The following is a 21,075-nucleotide window of genomic DNA, read 5'->3' on the forward strand; positions in this document are numbered from 1 at the left end:
ATAAACCAGACAGATTATATTTGAGTGTCAAATTCATCTCAATTTATTTCAAACCATTTATTAATAGAACTCACTACATTTTTAACTTTTTATAAAAAGTTAAATATATATCAACATATTTCATATATTTGAATACATTCAAAAAGATCTACAAAACAATATCAATATTCTCAAATCAAGTTAGATCATCTGAAATCACTCTGTAATCAAACGCTTCCTTATAGTCATGCTTGCAAAAACTTTTATTTAGGAACGCTCTAAAGAACATTGGTTAAGGGAACATAAATTAATTTTTTTAATTAGTGCTTTATATAATGTGTTGGATTTTAGTAATCATATCAACTCTTCCACAAGAAAACACATTTTTAGATATTATTACCATAATTCTAGATACAATTTTTAGGATGCTCAATCTCCACGTACTCTTTTTAAATAAAAATAAGATTTATTATTAAAAAAATTATTTTTTCATGTGAATTTTAAATTTATTGATTTTTTTTAAAAGAAGCTAGTGCGCGAGATTTGCACACTTTAATATTGTAAATATCATTTCTTATAATGTAATGTTATACACCATACTCTCAATCTATTTTTATCTCGTTATCTAAAATGTGACATATTTATCACAATTAAATAATAAAAAATCATCTAATAAAAAATCATCTAATAGTGATAAATATATCATATCTTATATAGTGAAATTATAGTGTGATATATAGAATTTTCTTTTTTTATATTATTAATTATCCCATGCTATCATTCCCCTTATATTTAGGAAGTCCCTTGAGAGAGTTGAGGGGATAGATTCGAAAAATGAAGGTACAGTTGATTATGAGTCACAAAATTTAGAAGAAAAATTCTATTCCTAAGTCTCATACACCACATACCATCATTTTTATAATTTATTTAATTTTATTCTCTTATCAAATATGTGGTATATGGATTATGAGTAGAATAATTCAATTATTTTAAGAATAATAAAACCAAAAAAAACTTTAAAAAAATTTTTAAAAAATAAAAAAAATTTGGTGTGTGATGTATGTGCTTATGAATAGCAATGCTCAATTTAGAATAATGCTAATTATAAATTTTAAATAGATAAGTTTTACGTAAATCTTTTTATAAAAAAAAAAATGTCCTATTAAAATATGATAACTGTTTTTATACTTTTTGAGGTGGGATTCACTTTATTACAAAGTGATTGGGCATCATTTATCTATTTAAAAGGTGTACAATTCATTTGTCCAAATTAAATGTATACAATCGAGATGTTTGAACTTTCCATGCGTTGATGATTAGGAAATAAGACGCCACTGGAAGCACGCATGGAAGATTGGACTTCAAGAAAGAAAGAAAGAAAGGATGAATCCACACGTGTGGATTCTTGTGCACTAGGAAAGTGTGCAGCCACACATGCATGGAATATGAACGTGAGTAGGACCTCGAAGAAGGGTCCAAGCAAGGGGAGTTTCCTTGCTGGCCGCCCTCACACACGCAAGCATCGATGTGGCAACCTTTATCGGTTCCTCGTATTTGGAGTCAAGGATCCGACATTCGTGGGCACAAGCTGTGTGCTCTTCTTGCTCTCGGAATTTGTTCTGAGCAGAAGACTAGCTATTCTATAACAACTGATAAACTACATCACTCTCATTTATATAAATTTAATAGAATGTTTGACTAATAGAATTTTAAAATATGTGCATTAAATTATACAAATATAAAAGTGAATGAATTTTTTTTACAGTAAATTAATTCTTTAATTCAAATTTGATAGTCAATGTACCATAATAAAAAAGAATAAATTTATTTTCTTGGGTATATTATGTATTCTTTTCCAGTAGAGTGTCTCGCATAGCTTGTATACGTTATGTTATCTTTTTCAATTAATGGTAAAATATTAATATTTCCCTCTAACCCTTAATTTAGAAGAAAAATTAATAATAAAAATAATTTAGAAAAAAAAGTTATTATTGAATGAATAATATTTTATTATTATTTTGGTTTCATAAGTTTTTAGTATAAGATATACTTGATTTGGGAAGAGTGATGCTGAATTTTATATAATGTAGTTATAATGTTGGCTTGGGTTTTTTTGGTGCTTGAAGTTTTTCGAGGGTTATAATATTTACTAATTAACATATAATTGGTAGTATGGAAAAATATGATAAAATTAAATAAATTAAAAATTAAAAGAATTAAATTAATATTATTTTATTATTAATAAAAAAAAATAGATAATCCAATATTGAGATTGGATGTGAATGAAATAGGCAAAGATAAATTTATATTATATTAGCTAAAACTTAAGTTTGACTTTGACCATTCCAACGAGAGTAATATTAAAATTTTACCAAAATCCAAAAATCAACTCAAAAAACAATTATTGGATGAATCTCCTCCAGTTGAAGATGCAGTGAGTTGAGATGAATTGAGTTCTTTATGAATAGCAGTGAGTTAAGATAGTGGAATGAGTTTTGTGAGACTCACCTAAAATGAGTTTAGATGTGTTTGGATGTTAAGATGAGTTTAGATGTATTTGGATGTTAAGATGAATTTAAATGTGTTTATGAAAAGTTAAAAAATGTTGTGGATCTCGTATGTAAAAAGATGTTGAGTTGAAAAAGGTTATAAATCTTATATGTAAAGAGGTTTTGAGTTGAGTAATGTTTAAGCCTCGTTTGGATGTTGGAACGTACTGAGATCAACTCAGTTCAATCTAATTTTAAGTTAAGTCTAATATCTAAACACCCAATGGTCAAAATGTAGGAGACTTGTAAAGGAAGGTGCATGCAGTACGGTTTAATTTATTGAGATTTTCATTACATGAGTTGTAATCGAGTAGGGAAAACAAATATTGAATCAATTATTTTGGATTAATGGTAAGAATGATAAGATGTTTGAACTCTATTAATTAAGCTTAATTTAAGCTCACTCATAAATATTTGCATAAAAAAATTGTAAGTTTTTATAAGGAAAAAAGAAAAGTGAAAAGTATAATTTACTAATTTATCTTACTTCTTTTAAAAGCAATAACTTGCTTTTCTGAATAAGATTATATTAATAAAATCAGAAATAGGAATGCAAGACGACGTCGGAACCACACAAGTCATATTATAATTTGTGTTTTACCAAGGATATATCATGTGATCAAGATGATGATCTGCTTCTCAGCAACAAGATTTATGAAGATGATCAGACACATATATTAACGTCGCATGTTGGGTGGGACAAGACGAGAATTGTACGTGATGGTATGTGATAATGTGAGCCTCATGCGTTGGTACGTACTGGAAATTAACCATGCATGGTGGTTGATGTATGGGTTGTTTGTGGAAGAATATTGCAAGAGTGGAGTTTAATATCCATGATATATGTGTGGATGCATGATGGTAAATCTAGTTGACCAATCTTTCTATTTATTATTCTTATACTACACACCATACGTAAATTTATTATTATTATTATTATTTTATTATTTGTCTACTCATCATTTTGTACTCTCATTCACGTGCAGCCTTTCTAGAACTGGAGGAATTTTATAAAATTCAGTCATTTTTTCTTTTTGAGTCGCGTATGCTAATTAGTCACGTGCACGTAGGGTATATCCAGTTTGTTTTGATTTATAATGTTTGATTTACTTGTGAAAGAAGGAAAATGAGCCGGCCAAGTGCCAAGCTCGAGATAGCTGGTTCGTTAATTTGGAACACTAGTTAGTTTTTATCAAGGCTGCATTTGGATGAATAGCTTTTTCAGTTCTTTATGAATAATAATAAGTTAAGTAATGAAAAAAATTATTTGAGTTTAAAGTGTGTTAGAATGTTAGGATGAGTTTAATACTTTTTATAGGAGGTTGAAAAAAGTTATGAATTTCACATATAAAGATGTGTTAAGTTGAAAAATGTTGTGAATCTCACGTGTAAAGAAATTTTGAGTTGAAATAAATTTAATAATTTGATAATTGAATGTTTGAATATTAAACTCAGCTTAAAATTAGATTGAACTTAACTGAATCTTACAACCAAACGCAGCCTAAATGTTTAGCAAAAGATGTTTTATTGAAACATGAAGCATGCCAAGGTCAATTTCTTCAAACCTGTACCTAGTTCAACTTCCGGGAGAACTGATCTCGGAAAGGATGTTTTGGATCGATGTCGAAAACTAGGGGTCATAAAGAAAGGCATTTCGGTCAAGTTTTCAGTTCATGAAATTATGTTTACTCATATAACATGAAAATGAATTCATCCAACCAATCACAACGTAATCTTGAGAGCACGGCATAATACGGTCAGTACAAATAAGCATAAACCAGAAGATAAAGAAATATAGATGTCAAGTAGACAGACACAGCACAATGACAATGGCATTATTACACGAGCAATTAACAGAAACAGCAGGTCCTGTTCAAACAGAAACCACACAGTGCAAAGACATTTCGCTCAACTCCCGAGCTCAACAGGCTCAAAACCTCTCTCAATCGATGCCTTCACTGCATCCAGTACCAGTTGTGTCTTCCTACTGATGGTTGGCCACTTCTTCTCAGGTCTCGAACCCTTCACTTTAATGGCTTCTACCAAACTGGCAAATTCCCTCACCATCAGAACCTCCTGAGGAAGATGTGTGGTGATAGTGTGCTTACTTGGCTGTGGTACCCATGCTGTCACGAGGTCATTGAATCCTAACTCTGTCCCAGCAGAAAAAGAGGCTTCGTGCTCTTGAAAAGGGATAACAAAATCATGAACATGTAAAGTACCCTTAGTCCCAGTAGCGGTTATATCCATAGTCATATTTGACAAGAAAGAGCAATAAAAGGTTGCTACTTGCCCATCTTCCCAATATAGAGAACCACCACAAGACAGAATCACCCCTGCTTCATTAAATACAGGCCCGCGCAAGGCTGTTACTGTTTTTGGCAACTCATAGTCAGCAGCCCACAGGATTGACCTGATGGCATACCAGCCAACATCTCCAAGAGCACCATGAGCGTCAAGATCTGGCCTGACACGAATGTCTTTCTTAAGAAATTCAGAATCAACGGCGAATGTAAAGCAGCTGTGTATCTGTGGCCAGCAGAAGCATTTATCTTAGAACAACAATAAACTCTCAACTCAAAATTGAACTTACAGTCAACAGCTGCATTAATGCCTTTTGATTATTTCCCACATATGTAGCACGGGAATGTCTACATGAATCATCCACAATCACATTTAATACAATAGTTCTCAGATGCTATCCAACACACATGCTGTACTTCACAAACATACCTGACGTTTGAAAGTAACTAGCATTGAAACGTATCCATATGCATCCCGAATAATATCGGATATGTTTTTAAAAGTAGGAAACCACATTTTAACAAATAAAAGAGGAATGTAATCTGTAAGTAAAGAATAAAGAACCAAAACATGTTTTAATTAAATTATAAGACAAATGAATCAATAAGCGATGCTAGCATAAATTAATTGTTATATATATATTCAAACGGACAAATATATTATAAGCATATACCCACCATGTTATTCTATTATCAGATTTTTTATTTATTTATTTATTTTTATGTCGGGGAACCTCTCCAAGGCTGAAGAGTAAATCCCGGTCTCGTGCACCGCATCCTCGGAAGTTTATCTACATGCAACGGGTTAAATCGCTAGCTTTTCACCAGGGGGTAGGGGTGTGGCTCCAAAGGATTGTTTGCACCTATGAGGTGTTGAACATTAGACTTTGAAGGGAGTGATACGACCAAGGCCCTCACCACTTGGGCCAACCCTTTAGGGTTCAGATAAATTTTTATTTTGATAGGTTTATTTGCATCCTTTTATAAATTGCTTCCACATAAAATCACTATGATATATACCATTTCGTATAGCTAATAGTGAAAACTACTTTTTTTTTATAAGTAATACTGATAACTTATTCTGTTTCTCTCTTTTACCTTTTTGTTTAATTGTATCAGAAATAGTATTATTACTCCGAAAGAGTGGCCAGTGAAATACAGCATCAGAACATTACGTATGTAACTCTCTAGCAAATTGCATCAACAAGAAGGCCAGAAACTCAGCCCCATGCATAAAAGGATATCAAACATCTCACCCAAGCTCTCTGCCCATCTGTCCAAAATTTCCATGCGACAGCAAGGACAAAGGCAGAAATCTTTGCAGCAACCTCAACACCAAAGTTCCAATCCAAAAATATAAATAAAGGATAATAAAGGTAAGTCTGCACAATTGTTCCATCTGGGTCAGCAAGTTCCAAGTTCTAGTTCTAGAAGTTCAGTAACAGGCATGATCACGTACGGGATAGCATATGTATGAATAGTGAAAACCAAATCACTGCTTTACATAACCCAAGAATGAATTTCATGCCTCTTCTATATATATACATATACATATATCAAAACCTGATACGTTCAGACAACCCCATCAAGAAAAGGGGAAAAAAAAAAAAAAAAGATCTAAAGCTTCCACTCATAGTGAGATTAGGAAGCATCCATAGGTCCTTAGAAATTATCATCACAAGCCCACAGACAAAAGCATGGCCTAATTACCCAACCTCTACACCATGCACACAAACAACTACAGAGAAAGACAGAGCTACGTTAATTTCTTAAATTCAATGTGAATAGATAAAGGACGGGGATCAACAAAATAATCAACACGTTCTCATTTTTGCTCCAATGCAAAGAGATAAGCAGCAAAAGCTTCTATGCCTTGGAGGGATACTAATCTCCTTCATTTTTTGCGATAGCCCCAAGACATGGCACTCGCTATCTCTTAGGCCTCATTATTTTTTGTAGATGAGATAATATAAGAGTTAAAAGTTAAATAAAATATTATTAGAATATATTTTTTTAATTTTTATTTTTGTTTTGAGATTTGAAAAAGTTGAATTGTTTATTTTATTTTGCGTGAGAATTTGAAAAAATTGTAATGATTAAATGTGATGTGATGAGATGAAAAATTTTGTGAAAGTGAAAGAGACCTTAAAGGCATTTGTTAGATGAACAAGAAACATTAATAATAATAAAAAAGTCCAACCAAAATTTACGAGGAATCAGTCAACCGGCTTCCCTTCCTCTAGAAGTGACGGAGCCAGAAGAGGCGGGGATGAACTTCCTTATCCATGTCTACAAAGTGAATATATGTTTTTTTCCACCATCTAGAATAACCGCTCAAGTCAAACAAAAACTCTTTCTCATACTTCACCTCCGTTCCACACATACAGACTGTAGAACATCAGTAAATAGAACAGATGGCCATGACCCATAGGAGGCGGCACTCAAGGACAGTAGCTAGATTGTTTTTCTGTTCCATTAATAAGTGTTCTGTTTGACGGATCAAGTACACTTTCGTATATAGACCAGATTGGATTTTCCAAATAGAACCAACGATAGGAACAGACAGAAGGGAATGTCAAGTTATTATTTAGAATCAATTATTTTAGCAACAATTTATTATTTACAGAATTTTAAAAATTATTCACCTAATTGACAAATGAGAAACTAAAACAATACAAACCGTAAATGAATCGAAGCGAAACCCAAAGAAGTGAACTTTCATACCGATTTGAGCTGCCCAAAACGCTCTTTATCGGAGAGGAACTCCCTCATCTTGGCGGTCCGGGGGTGGTGCATCCACATGGTGCCATCCATGAACTGCACCCCATTAGATTCGCAAGCCTCCATGATGGTATCGAACTCGGCAGCGTTAAGGGCGACGGGCTTCTCGAGTAGCAAGTGCTTCTTCTTCTGGGCGGCGAGGACGGCCCAATGGGCGTGCAGGCTGGTGGGCAAGGGGACGTATACGGCGTCGACGTCCGGGTCGTCAAGGACGGCCTCGTAGGAGCCGTAGATCTTGGCGTCGGTGGGCAAGTTGTTGGCGGACGCGAATGCCTTGGCCTTGTCGAGAGAACGGCTACCGATGGCGGTGACTGTGGCGTTTGGAGCTAGTGCTATGGCCCGCGAGACCTTGCGGGCTATATCGGCGCAGCCTAGTATTCCGAATCGAACCTGCGTTTCAGCCATCTGTAGAGGGAAGAGCGGAACCAGAGCTCTGTGGGCAGCTAGGACAGTGATATTGAAATTGTTTTATCTCAATTCCTTCGAAAAGCTTCAAACCGGATTATGTGTAGATTGGAGATTTTACACCTTCCAACAAAATCTAGAAACGTAGGAGATTTATATTTGTTACGGTGGGTGTGAATTGAGGGTTTCTTTCCTTCTATTTCAATTTTTCCTGTCTCTTTCGAGCCCTCCCATCTTCTCTCCCATTTCCCATTTCCTTTATTCTCTTTTCTCCATCTCACTCTCCTCTTCCTTTTAAAGATAATATTTCTATTTTTATATTTAAAAAAAAAAAGTAAAAAATAAGTAGAAGGATACCGTACTTCGAATCTAAACATGGAATAATACCTAAAAAAAATGTTTATTCAATTGTTACAGTAATATATTAATGTCCAAAAACATTTTTAGTTTTTTCAAAAAAACATTTCTTTAATTTTTGTGCTTAACATAGGACTCAAACTTGATCAGGATTATTTTCTTTTCTTTCGGGCTTGAGAGAGAGAGAGTACTCGGGAGAAATAGGTTGTCTTTCCTTCTATTTAAATTTTAAAATAATAATAATTTTATAATAATTTTTTATATAACTTTTAATTTTTATATAAAATTATTTCATATTATTCTACTATTTAAACAAACATGTGAACTCGAAATATGCCTCAAATAATTTTTTTCTTGTAAATATTTTTTAAGCCCTTTTAATCTAAAAAATAAATAAAATATATATATAATTTTATTAATAATTACTTCCTTTAAAAACATTAAAGATCAGAAAGATTAAAAATATATGAATAATACCTTCAAAAGAAACATTTAGAAATCATAAAAATATTTTCTGGAAAATGAAACGTCCGTTTTGTTATTTATAATTTTAAATAATTCTTTTCATCAGTTATTATGTACTACTTCACACTCTATATCTTATAAAAAACAGCTTACACCTAATAAAAAATATATATATTATCATATATATTGAGGGTGGAGGTGAATAATGACTTAAACAAAATCCTATAATTTTTATTTTAGAATTCCAAAATTTCGCAACAAACCGATAGTCCCAAACCTTTCATTTTTGTCTTTCTCAGAACATTCTAATCTCATCCTTTATTTCACTATTATTCTTAAATTATAAGAAAGAATTTAGAGAAAAGTTGAAAAATCTCCTCCAATCTCGTTTCCTATTTTAAGATTTTAATTTAGGGGATAAACAATGATTTTTCAAATATAGGAAATCATTATTTATCTCATAAATCATCTTTTATTAATATTGTATTCTAATAAATAAAATAAATTCATCTTTCAATTATCTACACTTTCTCTCATACTTATATTTATTATAGTTTTAAATAATAATTTTAAAAATAATTTAAATAATTAATAAAATATAAAAAATTAATTTTAAAAATATTATCATACCCGTAAAAAATAATTTAAATTTTTTATTAAAATATTCACTAGAGTAATAGTTCAAAATATAAGAAAAAATATTGAATAATTAAGTTTGTAAATAGAAGTGAGAGAAAAATAATAAAAAAAATAATAGAAGAATACTGTTTAAATAAAATAGAAAAATAATAAGAAATGAGATTTGGAAAAATTTTTTAAGATAAGTAAAATTTAAGATAAAATTATAGAAAATATATTTTTTAATTAAAATTTATAGAAAAATTTAGGAAATAAAATGAAAATGCTATTAGAGAGTTAAATCCAAAAAAAAAAAACAAAAAACAAAAAAAGGACAGCCTTACAAAAAGTCTTTCTCTTATCCCAATTTAGATATATCATGATTTTGTATAATCCTCCAATCCAATTCTAACGAAAAAATTCGAGTAATGACTGAGTTTTGGACGGTGTGGTTGTGTTTAAATGTTGAAGTGAGTTGAGTTGAATTGAGTTAAGATAATAAAATATTATTAAAATATTATTTTTTAATATTATTATTATTTTAGTATTTGAAAAAGTTAAATTATTTATTATATTTTATGTTAAAATTTAAAAAAATTATAATGATGAGTTGAGATGAGTTAATCAACCAAACGAAGCCTCAATTTCTTTATTTTAAACCAACCAACTTGATCTCCATCCTTATGTTCTGGCCATCACGTACCGTTTACGGTCAGTATATTTACTGTTTATTACTATTTATTTATTTAAGTAAATATTTTTAAAATTTAGATATGAAATATAACGTTTTTAAATAAAAAAAACTAGTATACGGTACTTTTCATTCATCTGTATCTTGTATCCAAACCGGAACTTATGTTTGAATATTAAATTGAATTGAGTTGAATTGAATTGAGATGATAAAATATTGTTAGAATATTATTATTTATTATTATTATTATTTTAAAATTTAAAAAAATTAAATTATTTATTATATTTTGTGTTAAAATTTAAAAAAATTATAATGATGAATTGAGATGAGTTAAACTTCCAAACAAAGAGGTCTTGCTGAGTGGGGTGTAGGCTTGGGTGGCTAGCCTCCGAAATCCGGCCTGCTTGCCCTGCCAGGGGATAACTGGCGAATAGTCAGCCCATTATCCTGAACAGGTGAGCAGGTTTCATTGAGAATTAAAACCAACTGGATGGAGGACGGAAGGCGAATTGGGCTTTATTACACACACATGTATCTATATATGTATAAAAAAAAAAGAGTAATATTATATACAGTCGTGAAATGCGTAAACGTCGTATAGTTTCTTTAAAAAAAAGTCGGGTCTATTATTAAAAAATTAATTTTTTTTTATATGAGTTCTCATATTTATTCACTTTTTTTAAAGCGATTGCATGACACTTACGTATTCATAACTACAAATATCATTTCTCAAATAAAAAAACCCTAAACCTAACTCTTTTTCGGCTGCCGTCTCTCTCCTCCTCTTCCTCCACTTCCTCTTTTTCTTTCTCTTTCTTTTTACTTTTTGTTTACTTTTTTGATGTTCTTCCCTAGGCACAACGCTGTGAGGCAAAAATCCACAATGGTGGGTCTCGTGTGAGCCTTTTTACTTATGGCTTGGCCATTGGTCTACAATGAACATAGACGTATGGTCGTATGGCCTGGTCGTGGCTAGTGGATCTATAGTGAGCACTGTCATCGTTTGTTTCAATCTATAGCATTTTTTGTTTGATTTGGGGCATTTGTCTTTGTCTAGGGTTGATTAACTTGATTTTGGTGATTTATGCCTTGTTTAGGCAAGATGTGCTACCTGCCTGCCTAGCGGGCAAATGGGGTCTTGATGGAGGCGGAGGCAGGGACGAGATCTTGATGTGGTTTATTGTCGCCCACTTGGTCTATTCACTTTTGCTTGGTTGTCTATGTTTATTCTCTTTATTGGGTGTGTGGCTTTAGAGTGACATGTTGCCATACCATGCCATCCATGCTTTTTTTCGAAGTGCTACTAATTTACATCGATATGTCGGATCAAAATCTCTAGTATTGCAACTGCTACTTGCTTGTGTTGGAATGGATGTAGATGGAAGGACACGTTTGCCTCTTCACAGGCTGAGCCTAGCCTGATTACCAAAGGTAAAGGCCTAGCGTCTAAAGGCGCCCAGGACGATGGGGAGGACTTCAGGGTGACAAATAGTGTTAATGAGTTGTGTTCATGTCGTATCAAAACATGTATATTATACTATATGAGTCAACCCGAACACGACTCGTTAAGCTTATCGTGTTAAAATCTCTAAGTCTTAACATAACGTGTTGATACAACACGATCCATTTTGACCCACTAGTAAATACTACGAAATAGGTTAACACAACCTAACATGTTTCGACTCGTTTATGTAAATAGGTTGAATAGACCTGAAATTAACTCGTTTGACCTAATTAAATTTGGCATAATTTTATATAAATGTTAAAATCACAATATCTATAAAAAAATATATAAATAATTACAAGTTTAAAATTACAATCTAAACAATAAAAATATCGAAATTAAAATTTCAACAATTTTATTTTTAAATATAAAAGTATAATTGTAATTTTAACTTTTTTAACAGGTCAAAATAAGTTGACTCGTTATTAACCTATTAAACAATCGTGTCTTAATGGGTCAACCAGTTTTGACCCAAATCTGTTAAGACTAAATTCAAACATGCTATTATCGTGTCGTGCTTGTGTTGGATTAACGAGTCATGTTACATATTATCACTTTTAGGGAAGAGGCCCAAATAAAAATGGAAAAGGACAAGATAGTCCCTGCTAGGGTATGTCCCCAGGCCACTCCACCTCTAATAATAGCACCACATTAAATGCGATGCAACACGATCCCAAGACACAGACACAGACTCGTTTGGATTCGTAAGTGATCTCAGCTCATCTCAACTCATCTCAGCTCATCTCAACTCATCTCACTACTATTCAGCAACTTTAACTTATAAATCTCACTATTATTCACAACTCATCTCATTACTATTCACAATCCATCTCAACTCATCTCAAATCATCTTCGAATCCAAACGTCTATGCAATTGGATGTCGTCCCCAGACACAAAGCCTCGGCGTGGGTTAAGACATCATGACAGTGGTAGCCACATTAAATGCAACGGCACACTATCCAACATGGAGGAAGACACTCCAGGCACATGGAGAGCAGTGCCCTACTGATCCAGAAGGGTATAAAAACACTACTACAGGTACAATTCAAACATTCATTCCGTTCATCTATCTAGCTTTCTCACCCTAAAACACACAACTGACTTAGGCATCATGGCACATCGAGCCCCTCTAGCTTCCTTACCTTAAATGACTAGGGAAGCAATGCAAGATGCGAAATACATCCTTAACAATAGATATATATAAATTGATAAGAAACAATTAAATATTGAAGTTTCCACCATGATATATACAGTCAATGCATGATATCTTACAAATTTCCCATTGCAAAGGTTGATGCTCTAGCTATATATAAGTGAGGGTTAATCTCATTTGTGATTATTTTCAAATATATAGCTAGCTAGCCATAATTTTTTTTTTGGGATCGTGGTCCTTGGATAGGGAAGTGTAACATGGGGGCGTTGTGCTAGACATTCTCCTAGGAAGGAGCTGATTTTCATTATTATTATTATTTTCTAATTTTAATGGGCATTTCAAATCTTCTAAATTAAATCTAGCCTGCCTAAAACAAACCTAGATACATGCATGATCAATGTAGGTCCAGTCCCTGAATTTCGAGTAAGGCAGATCATGGACGACTTGACTTAATAGTGTACATACGCGTGTAAAATCTTTTTGTCAAGGAATGCTTTAAAGGATCATTAAATACTCTTTTAAATATTAGTGCGTGATATAATGTGTTGAATTTTAGTAATCAAATCAACTCTTCGCACAAGAAAAAAATACTGTACTTGGTTTGGAATTATATATATATATATATATATATATATATTTATTCAAAGCAATCAAGTCCTCGCAAGTAATCAATACCTTAAGGCAGTAGTAGTCACTAATAAGATACGTTTAAATACCAACAGTATTTAAACGCTAAGATCCTTATCCTTCAATTAATAGTTAATTTTAAATGCTATTGTCAAACACGGCACATAGAAGCATTATATATTGATAATAAAAAAAGGCTCTTATTCACGTACGTGCAGCCTTGCTAGTGGAGGAATTTTATAAAATATTTCAGTCATTTTTCCTCTTGAGTCGTGCAGGCTTAATTAGCCACGTACACGTACGTAGGGTATATCCAGTTTGTTTTGATTTATAAGGTTTGATTTACTAATAAAAGAAGGAAAATGAACCTGCCAAGCTCGAGCTAGCTGGTTCGTTCCGAACCGGAGTTATTTTTATTGAAGGAAAATGATAATTAAACATTCATACATAGACACATGATGAGCACAATGACATTGGCCTTATTACACAAGCAATTAACATGAGAAACCACACGGTGCAAAGACATTTCGCTCAACTCCCGAGCTCAACAGGCTCAAAACCTCTCTCAATCGATACCTTGACTGCATCCATTACCAGTTGTGTCTTCCTACTGATGGTTGGCCACTTCTTCTCAGGTCTCGAACCCTTCACTTTAATGGCTTCTACCAAACTGGCAAATTCCCTCACCATGAGAGCCTCCTGAGGAAGATGTGTGGTGACAGTGTGCTCACTTGGCTGTGGTGCCCATGCTGTCACGAGCTCATTGAATCCTAACGCTGTCCCGGCATAAAATGAGGCTTCGTGCTCTTCAAAAGGGGCAACAAAATCATGAAGACGTAAAGTACCCTTAGTGCCAATAGCTGTTAAATCCATAGTCAGATGTGACAAGAAACAGCAGTAAAAGTTTGCAATTTGCCCATCTTCCCAATATAGAGTAGCACCACAAGACATAATCACTCCTGCTTCATTAAATACAGGCCCGCGCAAGGCTATTACTTTTTTTGGCAACTCATAGTCAGCAGCCCACAGGATTGCCCTGATGGCATACCAACCAACGTCTCCAAGAGCACCTTGCGCGTCAAGATCTGGCTTCACACGAATGTCTTTCTCAAGAAATTCAGGATCGACGCCAAGTGTAAACCAGCTGTTTATCTGTGGCCAACAGAAGCTAGCATTTATCTTAGAACAATAATAAACTCTCAATTCAAAACTGAAATTACTGTCAAACAGCTGACATCAATGCCTTTTTTATTATTTTTTTTATAAATTGTCGTGATTTAATATTTTACGTTAAATTATAAAGAGTAATATTACATATAGTCGTGAAATGTATAAATACCGTGCAGTCGCTTTGAAAAAGAGTGAAGTTCACTCATAAAAAATTAATTTTTTTTATATGAGTCTTATATTTATTCATTTTTTTTAAAATGATTGTACATCACTTGCACACTCACGACTACAAATATCATTTCTTAATTATAAAATTTGTATAGTATAAATCATGTGTATGCTTACATTTGAAAGTAAGTAGCTTTGAAATGTATCGTATGCTTCCTAGATAATATCGGATATGCTTTTAAAAGTAGGAAATCACACTTTAACAAATAGAAGAGGAATGTAATCTGTAAGTAAAGAATAAATTAATTGTTATATATATATAATAGATTCAAAAAGACATATATATTATAAGCACATAAATATTGTTCACGTAACTAATGAACGAGAAATTAAGTGCAGGTTTGAGATTGCGGTGAGTAATATAATTTTTAGTTCTAACACTTTTAAAAAAATTGCATTGAGTAATATAATTTTTAGTTCTAACACTTTTAAAAAATTATTTTTTATTTGATAACTATATATCTTAAACACTTGTAAACATATTATATTTGTTTGAAAATAATATAAAATAATACTTTTTGAAGTAAAAATAACATAAAATGTGATTTGCGGTAGTGTCATGCTTGTGATAAGCTTAAAGGGTAAAATTGTAATTATAAAAAATTGTACGAATATTTTCATTCATTTTCATTTTTTTTAAAATTAGAACTATATTCCCTATTATGTTAAAAAGCACGATTGAGCAAAATTGATATTTTTCTTAAAATTTATTTATTTTAACTAGATTAAAAAGTACCTAAGGCCTTGTTTGGATAATAAATTGAAATAAAATAAGATGAAAGTTAAATAAATTATTATTAGTTTATTTTTATTTTAAAATTTAAAAAAATTAAATGATTTATTATATTTTATTTAAAAATTTAAAAAATTATAATAATTAAATAAAATAAAATGAAATAATTTCACTACCCAAATTAAGACTTAATAACTAACAATCAAACATCATAATTTTATCGTTAAATAACTTTCAATATTATTTACACTATTACCGCTCATAAGGCAACTCTGGGCAGACCTAAAATAGTACAAACAGTAAGGTTGCGTTCGTACGTTGATTTGAAATAAAATGAATTGAATTTTTTATAATATAAATATAGATAAAAATTATTATTGAGAGTATTTATTTTATATATATGATGTGATATCATGTAGACTATACATATTTTCAAGTGAGTGTTAAAAATAATTAACTAGAAGCAGTCACGCAGTGAGTGTAAAGTGTGCATTACTATAATGATTTTTCTCTAGTATTATTTTTTTTTATAAATAGTAATGAATTGAGATGTTAAAAGTGAATTTTGTAAGGTTCATCTAAGATAAATTTAAATATGTTTGAATATTATGATAAACTTAAATAAATTTATAAAAAAAATTGAAAAATATTAGAAGTTTAATGTATAAAAAGGTATTGAATTAAAAAAAATTATAGGTACTAATTTATTGAGTTGAGTAATATTTAATAATTTAAGGATTGTGCGTTTTAAATATTGGGTTAGGCTTAAATTTAAGATCAACTTGGATGAGCTCGGCTGCTTCCATGTTTTAAACGTAATCTCAGGTGTAGTTTAAATAGTAAAATAGCTGCTTCCATGTTTTAAACGTAATCTCAGGTGTAGTTTAAATAGTAAAATAAGATGAAAGTAACTGTTACTTTCACCAACCGGGCATAAATGAATAGAAGCGAAACCGAAGTGAACTTTCATACCAATTTGAGCTGCCCGAAACGCTGTTTATCGGAGAGGAACTCTCTCATCTTGGCGGTCCGAGGGTGGTGCATCCACATGGTGCCGTCCATGAACTGCACCCCATTAGAGTCGCAAGCCTCGATGATGGTGTCGAACTCGGCAGCGTTGAGGGCGACGGGCTTCTCGAGCAACACGTGCTTCTTCTTCTGGGCGGCCAGGACGGCCCACCGGGCGTGCAGACTAGTGGGTAAGGGTAAGTATACGGCGTCGACGTTCGGGTCGTCGAGGACGGCCTCGTAGGAGCCGTAGATCTTGGCGTCGGGGGGCAAGTTGTTGGCGGACGCAAAGGCCTTGGCCTTGTCGAGAGAACGGCTACCAATGGCGGCGACTGTAGCGTTGGGAGCGAGCGAAATGGCCCGCGAGACCTTTCGGGCTATTTCGGCGCATCCGAGTATTCCGATTCGAACCTGCGTTTCAGCCATCCGTAGAGGGGGGAGTGTAAGCAGAACTTGGGTCGTAGCTGGGATGATAGTGGAGAAAGAGTACTGTCTGTTGTGTTATTTATTTATTTTATTTTAGAATGGTAGCTGGCAAGAGTGTCAAGCAACAAACCAAAAGCCGGGCCCTTCATTTTTGTCAGAGAATCCAAAAAAAAATCTTACCAAACTCTATAATTTTATCGGATATATCATTATTTTGTAAATTCTTGACTAGTCTTGCAATAATCTTGACTAACAGGTGAAAGACTATTCATCTTCAATCTCATCTTTGTGTGCACTTTAATTCAAGAAAATATTATTCTACCACAAAAAGCTTTTTACCACCTAAAAAAGAGAGAGAGATTTTATAGCCATAAAAATTGATATAGAAAAGGTTTCGAACTCCTGAAATGATAATTTCTTCTCCGAATTAATTGGACTGAAAAATACATCACAACTGTCTCGATATCTGAAATTTGCATGGTTCCTCATTAACTAAAAAATATCTGAAATTTTTGAATTTCTCGAAATTATCTTCTAAACCATCTAATTCTTGGTTTTGGAAAGGCCTCATAAAACTGAGAGATTTCATCAAATTTAGTATTTGTTTCAGATTAATAATGAAATCTTAGCTAATCTCAACAAGTGCTTGGGCAGATCCCTAGATCCCCTCTTTTGAGAGCTCATCCAAGTCAAAACAATCTCATAATTGACCTAAACATGAAAGTCTCGAAGTAATTGATACTTAAAGAACCAAGAAGATGGAACACTCTTCTTCTTTAGGCTCTATTCTACTCAAAATCAATCAATGAAATACTGAAAGTTCATCTCTCAGGACAGGTTCGGGGGTTGGGATGAGAATTTTGTGTTTTGTTTTGAAGTTTAAAATATTATGTTTTAATATTATTATTATTTTGGGATTTGAAAAATGTGTATTGAGATTTGAAAAATTTGAATTGTTTATTATATTTTGTATGGAGATTTGAAAAAGGTGTAATGATGAGATGAGATGAGAATTTTGTGTTTTGTCTTGTGCCCCAAACCTGCCCTCAGTCTATAACTACACTTCCATTAGATATAGGTTTAAGGAAAACACTATTATGCCCACTTTATTTGACACCTCTATTTGACCACTTGTCTTTTTTTATTTTTTTATTATTATTATTTTTTTACTTAGTGATTAAGGAAATGATTTTAAATGTATTGATGTATTTTTTTATTTTTTAAATATATTTAAATATATTAAAAAAATGTGAAAAGAAAAAAAAAAAAAAAAACTACTTTACGCTAGGCGGTAAGCCCAGCGGTCAAGATGGGGCGGCAGAGTAGCCGCACCCATAGGCTTAAATGGACACCATTCTACTAGGAATCTCTGTCAAATCTGCTTATGTTGTCTTGCTTAACTTCCATAATTCTACACCAATGCAACATACACCTGAAACATGGAGGAAGTTTTGGAGACTAAAACTTTAAGATAAATTAAAATTCTCCATTTGGAAGGTCTTTAATAACATTCTCTCAGCTAGATCCCTTCTAAAAAGAATTCCATCCATAGAAGATGACCGTGCTCTCTCTCCACTTTGTCAAATAGAAGAATTAAGAAAATCATTTCCACTTGTTTTTTAACTGTACTTTTTCTAGGATATATACTTTGGAGGCTTTCTAAATGGCCCATCAATGTCTCTCACTTTGCTTCACAACCTATTTCAAACTGGATCTTAATCATTCTTCATCCTTCAATTGGATTGTGAAGAAGACATTCAGTCTTTCTAGTTATTTGCCACCATAGCCTTGGATAACATTTGGATTTTAAGAAACTAGCCTAACTAGGTAACCACAACTCTCATTGTCCGTCACCAGATTGGTTTGTATCAAAAGTTTCCAAAACCTTCAGGGAAAACAACAATGCATAGACCACAAAATACACCAGCAAAAGGCTAGATGGCAACTCCCCCCCATAGAAGCACAATAGTAGCAGTTTGCAGATCGAACATTGGCACGTCTCTTTTTGTTCACATAAGCTTCATAAACAGTATCAATCCTAATATTGGAGATGCCATAACAACGTTAATGGCTGTCCAAGAAGCAGTAAATAGAAATTTGAAAACAATTCTCATTGAAGGAAACTCAAAACTAGTAGTATAGGCAATTGTTCAACCAAAGTATACAATAGATTGGACAACGTAGTCTATCATAAGAGATATAGAATATCTATTACGTTCCTTTAATGAATGGAAAGTGCAAAAAAACCATCAATCTCAAAATCGATGTGTGCATAATATTGTGCAATGGATAGCTTCCATCCAAACGTATGGAAGCATTCACCTTATCTGTATTCTCCAATGTCTATTAAATTTTCATACTGCAAAAATATGAATGATCTTGGAGAATCTATTGTATGACAGCAACTTTTATATTAAAAACAACCAAGTTCATCTCCTTACAAAGGTTCTAGCCATCTCCACCAAGCATTAGTCTTATAGGGGATTGGGATTCCTGAGATGCTACTAGGATAACTAGTTACGTGGTTTATCTGTCTCTTATTCTCTTTATCAAGCGTTGTGACTCAAGGCTTGTTTGGAAATACAATTATTTTTAGATATTCTCATATTATTTTACTATTATTTATAAATAATTCACTATTATTTTATTACTATTTACAGATGAATAAAATACTTTTAGAATCCAAACACAACTTTAAAGTCTAATACATGTTATCATACCATATTATACCATCCATACTTGCTGCCGAAGTGCTGCTAATTGACTTCAATCTGTCCGATGAGTGTCTCTAGTACTGCGACCACCGATTGCTTGTGTTGGAATTCTATTACACGACTCAAGTGCTGCTCTGAGTTGCTTTGACCATGGTGCTTTGATTTCCAATGTTCCCTTGATATATTCACCATGTAATCAATAGGTGTCGGTGCTATATGCCTAACTTGATCTAGTTCTTTGTAAGGCTTTGTCCTTTTAGCGAAGGCTGATGTAACATGCGTTTGGCAGGAATGATTGGTATATTCTTTTGTAAACTATACTGATAATTATTTTTTCTATACAAAGATATTATAAAAGTGATATTTTTGCACGTTGATGTGCATATCAATCAATTTTCTTTTGAGTTTAATTTAACTTTTTTCCAAGTGAGCGTGTAATTTACCTGTTAGGGACTAAATTGACTAGATCCAACCCTTTAAAATCCTATCACTAATAATAAGGGAAGAGATAAAGCCAAGAGATAAGACAGAGAAGAGATAAGGCAAGAAAGAAATAAGTTAGAAAAAGTTGATTTAGACTTCTAAAAAGAAAGAAGTTCACAAAGTAAATTGGACTCAATCACTCTAAAGAAATAGACCTCTATATAAAGAGGAAACTCTCCACAAGCTCTCCACATACAAACTCAACTACACATAGCGACTTCATCAAATTTCTATATTGTATTGAGAGATATGTGAGGCCATGAGAGATTGTAAAATCATCTATCATAATAGATTTTGCCTCCAAACAATCCGTAGACGTAAACTTTTATGTCGAACAACATAAATCTCTGTGTTTGTCTTTATCTATTTTTATATATTTATTTACTATTTATTTTATAAATAAATACAAAGAGTATCATATTGACGCCTGAATTATCATCGTGAGCTGGTGATAATTCCTTCCTCCATTCCACGCATTAACATTACCTTTTGTAAAAAAATAGTATAAACGTAGTAGTTCTCTTAAAAGATCTCTCAATAAAGAGATTTTCTAAATGAAAACTAAAAAGTTAAGGTTGAAACTCACTTGAAAAATGGAGATAAAAAAATTCTTCACTCCTACTATTATTATTATTATTACTTTTCTTAAAAATTTTATTATTATTATTATTATTAGGCTGAGTATATATATAACTATGGATTCAAGTCTTTATTTATGGTGTCTTCTCAAATTAAGGAATTAGTTGTTATTGGCCTTACAATTAAAATAAATTATTGTTCTTTGGATTGAGACAATTATTTCTAAAATAAATTAACAAAAAATAATAAAGAATGATGAATATAATATAAGAGTAACGTTAGGTACAAGTTCTAAATATAT

At 32.4% G+C, this 21,075-nt stretch overlaps 2 protein-coding genes across 2 annotated transcripts; both read right to left on the reverse strand.

Moving 5' to 3' along the window:
- Positions 1-4,227: 4,227 nt before the first annotated feature.
- Positions 4,228-8,306, reverse strand: LOC109002023 (uncharacterized oxidoreductase At4g09670-like). The gene is made up of 2 exons (XM_035691241.1): positions 7,556-8,306; positions 4,228-5,057 (listed from the first exon to the last, which is right to left on the reverse strand). The coding sequence occupies exons 1-2, from the start codon at positions 8,015-8,017 to the stop codon at positions 4,437-4,439; spliced, it is 1,083 nt and encodes a 360-aa protein (XP_035547134.1). The 5' UTR covers positions 8,018-8,306; the 3' UTR covers positions 4,228-4,436.
- Positions 8,307-13,784: 5,478 nt separating this feature from the next.
- LOC109002024 (uncharacterized oxidoreductase At4g09670-like) lies at positions 13,785-17,067 on the reverse strand. Its single transcript, XM_018979586.2, has 2 exons — positions 16,537-17,067; positions 13,785-14,585 (listed from the first exon to the last, which is right to left on the reverse strand). The coding sequence occupies exons 1-2, from the start codon at positions 16,996-16,998 to the stop codon at positions 13,965-13,967; spliced, it is 1,083 nt and encodes a 360-aa protein (XP_018835131.1). The 5' UTR covers positions 16,999-17,067; the 3' UTR covers positions 13,785-13,964.
- Between the last annotated feature and the right edge of the window lie 4,008 nt (positions 17,068-21,075).

Source organism: Juglans regia, chromosome 6 (genome assembly GCF_001411555.2).
Source record: "Juglans regia cultivar Chandler chromosome 6, Walnut 2.0, whole genome shotgun sequence".
Lineage (NCBI taxonomy): Eukaryota > Viridiplantae > Streptophyta > Magnoliopsida > Fagales > Juglandaceae > Juglans > Juglans regia.